Genomic DNA, 11,869 nt, shown 5'->3' on the forward strand with positions numbered 1-11,869 from the left:
TCATATATATAAGTAAACATATCTCTTTAGCTCTTTCATTCATTTCCTTTCCTCCTTCTCCAACTCTCTATTTGAATATATATAATCATAACCTCGGATCCATTAGTTCAACTTACTCGCATCCTAAAGAGAAAGACAGAGAAGTATAGTATAATCATTAGTTCGTAATTAATCAATCAAACATCGAATAATCGAATTAAGGTAAGTATATACTCTCACCAATCTTAGTGGTCTTTTAATTTCTTCATGCTTTTTGTAAATGATTTGAGCTGTTTTCTTTTCCTTAATCTACTTTCTCCTCACTAGTTTTGATCATATCATCATCATAAACTGCAATAGTTTCTCTAGTTTCATAATCATTTCAACTGATGATCAGCGATTTTCCGGTAACTGAATGACATTTTCTTACCGTAATCTTGCTCAGTTTCTTCTTTACTATTCTGTTATCATTCATGGTGTTGCAAACAAAAGTAGTTCTGTTTTGCACTCCCATTGCCTACGTATATAGCAAACATAAAACACGTTTTTACGTAATAAGAAACGTCAAAGCTGGCATTCAGTATTTCAGTTACATTTCCTTCCATGACTTGAGCTAACAACCAGTCTTAATTTCTTCTCACAGTGTCAGGTTCCAAGAACAATGACAACAACCAAAAATTCAAGTAACAGTGTGAGGAAAAGCTACTTTGACGTGCTAGGAATTTGCTGCACATCTGAAGTGCCTTTGGTGGAAAGGATATTAAACCCCATGAATGGGGTAGAAAAAGTTCTAGTCAATGTGACAACAAAAACTGTAATTGTTTTTCATGATGAGCTCCTCACTACCCAACTCCAAATAGGTAAAAGCTGTTACAATTATTTTCATTATCACTATTATTATTTTACTTTTTATGTAATTTTTCTTTTCCACGGTGATTTTCTTTTTTAACATTTTGGGACGTTGCTTTAAATTAATTATTTTATCGAAAAAAAAACTTTTAGATCGGCTTTGAAAATCATATTTCAATAGAATTCGTCTTTCACCGCCTACGACAATCCAAATTTACGGGGAAGGGTTGATATTTCGCAAGGGTTGATAACCTTTTTTGAGTTTTTTCTGGTATTTTACCAGTTTATTGTACAAAAGCTAACCCACAAAATGAGATGATGTGGGTCCATTAGTCCACGGATATTATGACCTGAAACTATTGAAAAAGAGTGAAAGCCGCAACATGGTTTATGCCATTAAATTGGGTTCCACCGTTTTCTTTATCTCTATATGAGAAGTATTTTTAATCTTCCACTTCACCTGTTTTTATCCCTCCTGCTCACTCACAATGCTCTTGGTTTGCAGTCAAGGCGCTGAATCAAGCACGGCTAGACGCTAACATTCGGGTGTATGGCGAAGAAAAGAAGGGGAAAAGATGGCCTAGCTGGTACACAATCGGTTGCGGTTTATTACTTGTGGTGTCGCTCTTTCAGTATCTTTATCACCCACTTAAATGGCTATCTCTCGCGGCTGCAATCTTTGGGTTGCCACCAATTCTATCCAGATGTTACGGTTCTGCAAGAAATTTTACCGTAGACATCAACATCCTTGTATTAATTGCAGGTAATTCATGCACAAACCCAAAACCAAAGATAATTAATTTCTTTTTATACGTACACCATTTCGTTAAGCAATCTGTTGTATGTTTGTCTACGGAATGACTTAAACAAATCTTGCTTTCGTGAAAGCAATCTTTAACATTACTTAACATTAGAAAAGGGACTTCTTAGTGACAAGTGATGAGGCAAGGAAAGAACACTACCTCAGTGTGACAAACGTAGAATTAAAATCTTGCCTAAACAAAATTTCACATGGACATTAATACGTCTGGTCTGGCTAAATTTGTTATTAGAAAGATTCCCAAGAGAAGCAATCTTTAAATTTGTCATAAGTAGAATTATTTGTTTCATAGACCATGTTCTAAAAGTAGCTCAAATCTTACTGTACCATAAGTCATGGTCACACGTCAGAATCGTCTCCGGCAAAAACAACGACCGTTCCCTCAGAGTGTAAATCAAGTGTAAGAAAAGTTGGTGTTTGAAAACGAAGTAGTGAAGTGATAGTAAGTCTTTGATTTTTCTTTAACTTTCTTGACAAAGTGGTCTACAAAATGTATTTTGTTGGTAGGTGAACTTGGAAACTAACTAAATTTTAATTAAAGGATTAAGTTTTTTTTTTTCTTGCTTTTCTTCCCCAGGGCTGTATAACGGGTAGGGTCGATAGGATATGGCATATACCCGCTACCCTACCCGTTTACTAGCGGTTAAGAAAATCTTTATCCGGCACCCTACCCGCCAAATAATGAATAGGGTAGGATACGGTTAAAAGACTGGCGGGTAGGGTAGGGTAGAGTTGGCGGGTATGAGTAGGATATGTGCACCCCTAGGTAGGGTGGGTAGGATATGACCTATATCCGCCACCCTACCCGTTTACTGGCGGTTAAGAAAATCTTTACCCGCCACCCTACCCGCCAAACAGGGGATAGGGTAGGATACGGTTAAAAAACTGGCGGGTAGGGTTGACGTGTATGGATAGGGTATGTGCACCCCTATTCTTTCCCATTGGCCTTGAGTGCTCTCTTTGTTGGAAGCCATATATATTAATGGTGGGTCTAACAGTTGAGTCTGAAACGTAATCCCCTTTTTAAAAAGCCTAGTATTTTAGAGATACAACAAAGTTATCAAATTTTGTAATGTCATTTTTGTTTGTTAGGTCATGAAAATAGTGAAGAATGATGATATCATACGTAGCTATCTTTTCTTTTTGTGGAAAAAGTGACTTTAAAACTCTTAACAAAATTTCTTAACTACAATTCTTGACAAACGTCCAAATAAATAACTCGAAACCAAATTTTCGTAAAATTTTTTTTGATAGTGGGTTGTATTCTTGTTGGACTCCCCATTTCTCGCTTATACCTAGACAAATTGTTTTTCAAGGGTGGTTTTAGAATCGTTTTGCTCCTTCACAATTTCTTTAATATTTTTAGTTTTTTAAAAATATATTTTTATCTCTGCTCTTATTTTTTGTATGACAACGTTTATTTATGATACAATTATAATTATTTTTCTTTTTGTCGACGAAACACGAAATTATATTAAGATTAAGAAATACAGTACAATAACTTTACAATTTCATTTTTTTTCAATAATATTGGAGATGAAATTTTCCTTTTTGATTTTCTGATGGATGTGTCTATTCCTCTGTTGGAGATACAATTATAATTCTTAAAAAGTAACAAATTAGAAAGAATGTTTGACATCCATTTTAAATGTGTACAGGTGTTAGTTATGTTATTTACTTCAAGTAGTGCAAGATAAATGTAGTAATTTTAAGTTTTTGGTTTTTGGTTGTGTTTCTTTTTGGCAGTTGGAGGAACAGTGGCAATGCAAGACTACATTGAAGCTGCTTCCATTGTCTTTCTATTCACCATTGCTGAGTGGCTTGAATCTAGAGCCAGTTACAAGGTACACTATCTAATTGTCTTTCTATTCACTTATCAAGTAAATTATGCACTTATTCTCCTTTCAATTGCAATATATGTAGGCAACTGCGGTGATGTCCTCCTTAATGAGCATGGCTCCGCAGAAAGCAGTTTTAGCCGAGAATGGAGACATTGTGGATGCCAAAGATGTTAAGCTTAACACAATTCTTGCTGTAAAAGCTGGAGAAGTTATTCCAATTGATGGAATAGTTGTTGAAGGAAATTGTGAAGTGGATGAAAAATCTTTGACAGGAGAACCATTTCCAGTAACTAAACAAATGGAATCAAAAGTATTAGCCGGGACAATTAACCTGAATGGTAATCACTTAATCCCAATTGCTTCGTCATTATGATGCTTTCCATCATCATATTCTGACAAATACTTACATCTTGTTTGTTTGCAGCTGACTCGGCGTCTGGATCTGAGTCTACTTCTGACTCGGGCCGAGTCAGCAGTCAGACCGTTTGTTTTGCATTTTGAGTCAGATCTGACTCGACCTATGAATCAGACATAACCCCTGACTCGGACCCATTTGAGTCAGGTAACAAAATACCCCTGACTACGGGACCAAACCACTGACTCACGTTTTTTGAGTCAGATCTGACTCAAAACAAACATATTGAGTCAGATCCAGATGAGTCAGGTGATTTCACTCAGATCCAGACGACTCAGATGAGTCATGAGTAAACAAACATAGTGTTAGCTGAGATTCAATTTTTGTTGCAGGCTATATCAGTGTAAAAACAACAGCATTAGCTGATGATTGTGCAGTGGCCAAAATGGCCAAACTTGTAGAAGAGGCCCAAAACACTCGATCGAAAACACAACGTTTGATCGACAATTGCGCCAAGTACTACACCCCAGGTAATTAGTTCACTGCAGTTAGACAATTTCTGATATCCAAGAGACTTGCGTTTGTTTCTACCCGAGCAATTATGGTGAACTTTGTGTAAAAGTTTTCTTACCGTGATAAGTACTGTGTTTTTATTGCAGCGGTGGTACTGCTGTCAGTGCTTCTAGCTGCGATTCCAGCAGTCTTAAAAGTTCATAACTTAAAACATTGGTTCCATCTTGCTTTGGTTGTGCTTGTCAGCGCATGCCCATGTGCTTTAATCCTCTCTACGCCAGTTGCCACTTTCTGTGCCCTGACTAAGGCAGCAACAAATGGCCTTCTAATTAAGGGTGGTGACTATCTGGAGATTTTAGCAAAAATCAAGGTTGTGGCCTTTGATAAAACAGGAACAATAACAAGAGGAGAATTCTCCGTGACAGACTTCCGATCAGTGTCTCAGGGTATTAGCCTGGACAACTTAATCTACTGGTAAGTTACAGTTTAACAAAGTATTGCTTGTGGAACCTCAATATCCACTGGCTTACTACTTAAATGCCTTCAAAAGTAGTCGCAGTAATTTTGACTTCAAAATGAATCTCATTCTAACAGGAATTTCTCTTTGGTGTTCTGGTAGGGTTGCAAGCATTGAGAGCAAGTCGAGTCATCCAATGGCTGCTGCACTAGTGGATTACGGGTCTTCAAACTCAATCAAACCTCAACCAGAGAATGTGACTGAATATCAAAATTTCCCGGGGGAAGGGATTTCTGGAGAAATTGATGGGAGAAAGATTTATGTTGGAAACAAGAAAATGGCAATAAGAGCTAGACGTGAAATAGGTAGACTAATCATCCCTTTGGGCATAAATCTCTATCGGTGTCTTTGTATATGAGAAAAATGTTGAGATTCTAATAAGTCTATTTGGAATTTGTTTAACAGTTTCAGATCTTAAAAAAGAGGGACAAACAATTGGATACGTATTCTTAGATGACATGCAGATAGGGACGTTCAGTGTTGCTGATACATGTCGGACTGGAGTCGCAGAAGCTATCAAGCAGTTGAAGGGTTTGGGACTTAAAACTGCAATGCTTACAGGAGACAGTCATTCTGCCGCAGTTAGGGTCCAAGATCAGGTATTTTCATGAGTATTTCAGAGCTTTTTAGCTTGTCAAAAGATATACTAGAAAACTGCCTTGCAGATGTGAATTCTAAAGTGTTTTCTTAGGGACTGAAATGGTCTGTTTCTGTTGATCAGCTAGGGAAAGCATTAAATTTCGTCCATGCAGATCTTCTTCCACAAGATAAGGTCAAATTCATAGAAGAACTTAAGAAACAAGGGCCAACAGCGATGGTTGGCGATGGGGTAAACGATGCACCTGCATTAGCAAGTGCTGATATTGGTATTTCAATGGGTATTGCAGGTTCGGCATTAGCTACAGAGACGAGTCACATAACCTTAATGTCAAACGACATTGGAAAGATCCCTCAAGCCATTCGACTAGCTAGAAAGACTAGACGAAAAATAATTGAAAATGTGAGTTTGTCGATTGTTACCAAGGGCACTATTCTTGCATTAGCAGTGGCTGGTCATCCTCTTTTATGGGCTGCAGTTCTCGCCGATGTCGGAACCTGTTTGCTTGTGATATTCAATAGCATGCTTCTTTTGCGGGGAACGCCAGTCATCCATCCACATCATTCCCATTCATCTGACACAAAAGGTAGTCATGAACATCACGGACATGGTCATTGCCATGACAAGAAGGGTTCATGTGGCTCAAAAAATCATGAGAAAAGCCTAACTGGAACTGGTAACTGCAACTCAAATCATGTTAAAGAGAATTGCTGTTCACATGGCACACAAGATACCCGTTCAGATCAGGTTAGGATGGATGACGATCAAACATGCCCTTCAAAAACTATTCATGAGCACCATCACCACGAGCATTCTTTTCCTGACAGTTCATATGAGAAGAAAGATAGTACCAGTAGGAGTATTTCCAAGCATCACCATGATCACAAAGGTTGCAAGTCAAACATCTCTACTCCACTTAAGGCTTCATCACATATAATAGACATAAGCAATGAGGAAACAGTGAAGTGTGAGCACCCCCACAATCATCATGAACATGTTGAGCAGTCGAAGATTAAAAAAGTAGCAGTTGATGATCATCACTCTTGTGGATCTGACCACACTCACCACGGTCACAACGATCATCATGAACATGTTGAGAAATCAAAGATTAAAAAAGTAGCAGTTGATGATCATCACTCTTGTGGATCTGGCCACACTCACCACGGTCACAACGATCATCATGAACATGTTGAAGGCTCGAAGATTAATGCTTGTAAAGGGTCAAAAGTAGCAGTTGATGATCATCACTCTTGTGGAACTGACCACACTCACCATGATTCACAATTGTTAGGTGCAGTTTCGACTGATAGTAATGCAGATCACTGTCATGACCATTCGCATGCAATTGCTTGCAACATCAATCTTCAGAATGGAGTACCCGAGTCAAGCAAGAAAGGTAATGAAATCAAACATTTTCATGATAAAGAGGATTGTTTTCACAATGGACATGGGCATGGGCTTTTAAAGTGCAAAGATCCTGCTATAACTGTTGGGACGAAATCTAATGATCCGATGGTAGTTTGTTTAATGGAAACGAGCTGCAACAACACATCAACAGCTGTGGAGCATTGGTGTAACAGTTTTGAAAAGAGGGAGATGGACGCATGCTGCAAGAGTTACAGAAAGGAATGCGGTCACCATCACCAGCAGCAACATGGGTGCTTGGGAGTTGGTATGGGAAGCCTATCAGAGATCATTACAGAGTAGAAAGAGATATCCAGATGCTAGCTCTAACTAAGGTTTCAACGGAAAAGAATCAAAAGCGATGATTTGTTGCATCCCTATGTATCTATTGGTATTAGTGTTTTTGCTCTAAGAAGCTATCTAGCTAGGCTTACAAAATTTTGCTGTAAATGTAATATTAAAGCTCACAAGCCAAAAAACCCAAATAAGAAAGCAGAAAATGAGGATCAAGTCATAATGTAATGGTTTATCGTGTGACAATCTTACACAGTTAGACTCTATTAAATCAAATGAAATGCAAGGGTATATTATCATATTATACTGTATAATTTCAGTCATAGAGTATTCAGTTTAGTTTCTTAAGTTTACATCAATCTGCAGCTTGTTTATCATTCTTAACTATAGTTATTTACATATCCCTTTCTGGATTAAGTACAATCTAATCAATGCGAACTTACAAATCAAACTGGAATTTTAGCGTGCAGCTATGGATATCTTTACCTTGTTTTTTAGCGGCGTTCTAGCCTCCTTCAGCTGATACTCCTCTGGATTACCACATCGTGCATACATATCCAAACCATCTATTGAATACCGTCAGACCCGAACTGAGTGATAGAATCCGGTTTTGTATGTGACTAACAATTATCTTCTGCGAGACATTTAATCAAACACGTTACGAGTTTTTTTTTTAAATAGAAAACCAGATCCTATCAAGATGTACAGCGAGTCATCGATGAAAAAATGGTGTTAGGAATGTTGGTCGGAGGTAGTGTGTTGACTGAGGTGTATGATAAAATTTACACAAGTTGTCGGAGGATGAGAAATGCAGCCTGTTTGACCGGATAATGATGGGAGAGAAATGCCTGGTTTTCCTGACTGGCCGGATACTCATTTTTTTGGACCATGGTTTCTTTGAGTGTGGACCATGGTTTCACTTGGAAATAAAGTGAAGTCACCTCTTATCACATATTTTTATGACCAAAATGTTCATGTATTATTTTTATTTCATTTTATTTTAAAAATAAAAAGTTAAATTCTAAAAGAAAATAAAATAAAATAAAATTTTAAATTTTTTTCTTTTCAGTATTTTTTCCTCCAAAATTTTAAATTTAATTTTTAAAGAAAAAAATAGTTTCAATATTTTTTTCTCCAAAATTTTAAAATTAAATTTTTTGTTTAATTCGCATTGGTTCGACAAGTACAAATTTCCAATTATTTTTCTAGCAAATTCTTTAGCAATATGAACTTCGGAGGCATTTTCCCACAAACCTATTGCTAATTTGTTTTTGATGAAAAAATCGATTAGAAATCATCAACTCGCGTTGAAATGTTAGTTACAAATTATTGTTCGGTTAATAGTAGTTTAGAAAATCCCTAATGTTTAATCGAACTCCTTGAAACATAGAACACCAAGAACATGTCGGCTAGAACGAAGAAATTCACTGCAAACCGAACTCATAGGTCGGAGCGTTCGCAAAAATTTTAGAAATTTTGTACCTAACCGAACTTTGAGTTCGCCATTTTTTTTAGAAATTCCTACTTAACCGAACTCCTATCTGAAGAGACACGGAACATGGCTCGGTTATATTCATGAAAATCTTTGCAAACCGAACTTTCAGTTTCGTACATTCGTAAAAATTTTAGAAATTTTTTACTCAACCGAACTCCTATTTGGAAAAACTTTTATATATTTTCTATTAGTCGAACTTGAAGTTCGACTAGTTTTATTGTTTTCCCCTAGCCGAACTACAAACAAAAAAACACAAAAACAAATATTTGAAAATTTGAATAAAAAAGAAAACATTTGAAAAACAAATTTAAAAAAAAAAAAAAGAACGCGCGATTGGGGATATCAAAACTAATCGGGATAGAGGAAAAGGACAAAAACAGGATTCAAATATCAAATCAGGGTCGCCCCTTATCTAATTATTTTTTTAATTCCTAATCCACCCCTCACTAATCAGGTTTAGTGGTTAATAATAATTAGTAAAATCTTAAGATTTTTTGATAAATGATTAGTGTGTATTTTTTTTTAAACTTGTGTGAGTGAGGTGAGAGTATAAGGAGGGAATTGTTTTTTTGAGAGGGAACTTTTTTTGTGAAAATGGAAGATCATTGTGAGGAGAGAATTGCAGCTGCAGAATCTTTAGCTCAACTATAACAAGAAGCATACCTTCAATCTTCGGTTAATGATAACAACTCACAATTGGAATAATACGAAGAACCAACACCATTGGATCATCATTTTTGTGAGCATGAAGTGTTTTTTGAAGAATCAACCCAAGAAACTAAACTAGTTCAACACACAAGCATCCCCAATACACAGGTAATGCTGCTAAGAGGTCGAAATTTTGATTTTATTTTTATTTTTATTTTTGAATCCGCCATTTTTCTCTGAAAAAGCTCGGTGCCGGTATAGAAGTAGTATGAATATACCATTCTGGCACCACCAGTACCGGCATGGTATTCATACTATTTCCATGCCGGCAAACAATATCCTCCATTTTGAAAATGTTGCCAGCATTGTATTCGACCAAAAATTCCATGCCGGCACGCAATTAACTTTTTACCTACCACCGAATACTGTATGGAATATTCGACCGGCATGGTTCACTGCTAACTTTACCATGCCGGTACCACAATAAAAACATCCAGAAGTTCAAGAAATTTGAAGTTAAATACCAGCGTGGTTTATAAATTTTCGACCACGTTGCTACTGAATTCCGGCTTAGAACCTTATAAAACGAGCATGTCGGTACCACAAGAAAAACATCCAGAAGTTAGTGACTTTCGTAGTAATATAGCGACGTGATTTTTAAATTACCGACCATGCCGGCTTTGTGTTCTGGCGTCGAACCTTGTGTAAATACCATGCCGATTCCGCCATTTATGTTTAAGAAAATACAATGCCGGTATTGTTTAAAATTAGGTCCTCTTTTTCAAGTGCGGTTTCGGAATGCCGGAACATTATTCGAGAATGCCGGCACTGGTTACCGGCTTCGGTTGTTTCGAGATTATAATGCCGGAACTATCATCGAGCATGTCGGAACTAGTACCCGGCATAATAATTTAATTTTATTTGGAACTAATGCAATTTCCTTTTCATTCATATTCCTTAGATTGTGACATACATTTATTCAACAAATTCCATACCGTTTGGTCTGGATACGTCCGGATATTATAAAATGCCTCTGGTATGTTACCAAACATTACTTTTCACCTAGTTTTTAGAACTTAATGTGGGGATTTCTTGTAATGAACCTTTATAATCTCTCATTGTTGTCCTTATGTAGGGAATAAAATCTCTAGAGAAAGCAATTGTTTAGGGAATAAGAACATGTGTGTTGGTGACGAATAGCCAAACATTCAGATAATCGTTTTGAGATGGTTTGCGAGAGAAGTGGGCAATACAAGAAGAAAAATAGCCATAAGATAAAGGGTTAAATATATCCAAAAAAGACTAATAGGGTATACAAGACTCGTATGAGGAAGGATAATTGCCCCTTTAAGCTTGTATTCCATGTAAGAGACAAATACAAGGAATGACATTGTACGGTATGGTTCGGCCGTCATAACCACCGGAATCGGAAAGATTTTGTTGGTCACTCCCTAGTTGCGAAGATAAAACCTCATGAATTCGATGATGTAAAGATAATGACCAAAGCATATATCAAACCAAGAGTGATTCTCAGAGGCTTCAAGGAAAAGGATGATACCAACTTTTCTTCTCTAAGTACAATTTATAGCGCACAAGCAACCATTACAAGGGTGGAATGGGCAGGTATGATCATTATGCAAGAATCTGAGAAGATAGTTTGGGATCACAACTACACGTGTATCATTAAAAGATGACCGGACAACAAACCCCTTCAAATATTCATTCCGCATCATTTGCTTTCACAATTGGCTCATACATGTTGTGGTGTTCTTATGATGGATTGCACCTACAATACAAACAAATACAACATGTTGTTGTTTAACATCATGGGGAAAATATCGGACAAGGTATCATTCACATTAGCTTAGTGATGCGTGTCATTAATTTTTATTTTACTACCTAATTAACAAGTAATATAGTGTAGTCAAGTTCGTTGCCACGAGGAGCAAGAGGTTTTAGTTTTCTTATAATGACACAAAAAGGGGGGGTTTTGGTTTAAGATTTTATAAAGCAAAAGAAAATAAACAAAGCAATTACAAGATAAAGAAAATCAATAAGAGAGACAAGATCAAGGAATTCTTCTTCGTTGCAAAACAATGAGTTAAGTTATGTTTTTCATCCACTTTTTATTAGTCACGGATTATCACCAACCATAGGATAGCAGGTTCGCTTAGCTAACCCCAAAATTCATTGTTTCACTGAGTAACAAGTCCGCTTAGTTATCAGATTCTATTCAAAAGAACCACCTTGAGGTTCGCTTACAAGATGTAATTCCCCGAACGCATTAAGATTTATGAATTTATGTTTAGTACTAGTAGTTAAACTCGGTTCGCTTGGTCCACTTTCTAGCGTTGTTTTCACACACAATCGCTCCACAGAATCCCTCCGCAAGGTCTCGTGTTTGCTACTTGTGTAAAGAGTAAAGAAACGATTTCTTATCCCCTAACTTTCACTATCTTTATATCAAATTAACAAATCACTTTAGCGTGCACTCTAAACAATCTATCAATCAACCATGAATGTATAAACATTCCTATTAGTAAAAACAAACGATAA

The 11,869-nt window shown here is 36.7% G+C and overlaps 1 protein-coding gene across 1 annotated transcript; it reads left to right on the forward strand.

Moving 5' to 3' along the window:
* LOC113335328 (cadmium/zinc-transporting ATPase HMA3-like) lies at window positions 1–7,471 on the forward strand. Its single transcript, XM_026581419.1, has 10 exons — window positions 1–201; window positions 623–839; window positions 1,334–1,591; window positions 3,395–3,492; window positions 3,572–3,827; window positions 4,237–4,374; window positions 4,504–4,831; window positions 4,977–5,179; window positions 5,280–5,473; window positions 5,596–7,471. The coding sequence occupies exons 2-10, from the start codon at window positions 641–643 to the stop codon at window positions 7,177–7,179; spliced, it is 3,258 nt and encodes a 1,085-aa protein (XP_026437204.1). The 5' UTR covers window positions 1–201; window positions 623–640; the 3' UTR covers window positions 7,180–7,471.
* Window positions 7,472–11,869: the final 4,398 nt, after the last annotated feature.

This window comes from Papaver somniferum, unplaced genomic scaffold (genome assembly GCF_003573695.1).
Source record: "Papaver somniferum cultivar HN1 unplaced genomic scaffold, ASM357369v1 unplaced-scaffold_139, whole genome shotgun sequence".
Taxonomy (NCBI): Eukaryota; Viridiplantae; Streptophyta; class Magnoliopsida; order Ranunculales; family Papaveraceae; genus Papaver; species Papaver somniferum.

What these genes read in the sequence shown, in the direction of transcription:
- LOC113335328 (XM_026581419.1), top strand. Translation starts at nt 641, where the DNA reads ATGACAACAACCAAAAATTCAAGTAACAGTGTGAGGAAAAGCTACTTT. An exon ending in AATCTAGAGCCAGTTACAAG is followed by an intron (nt 3,493 to 3,571) that starts GTACACTATCTA and finishes CAATATATGTAG; the next exon opens with GCAACTGCGGTGATGTCCTC. An exon ending in CTGGACAACTTAATCTACTG is followed by an intron (nt 4,832 to 4,976) that starts GTAAGTTACAGT and finishes GTGTTCTGGTAG; the next exon opens with GGTTGCAAGCATTGAGAGCA.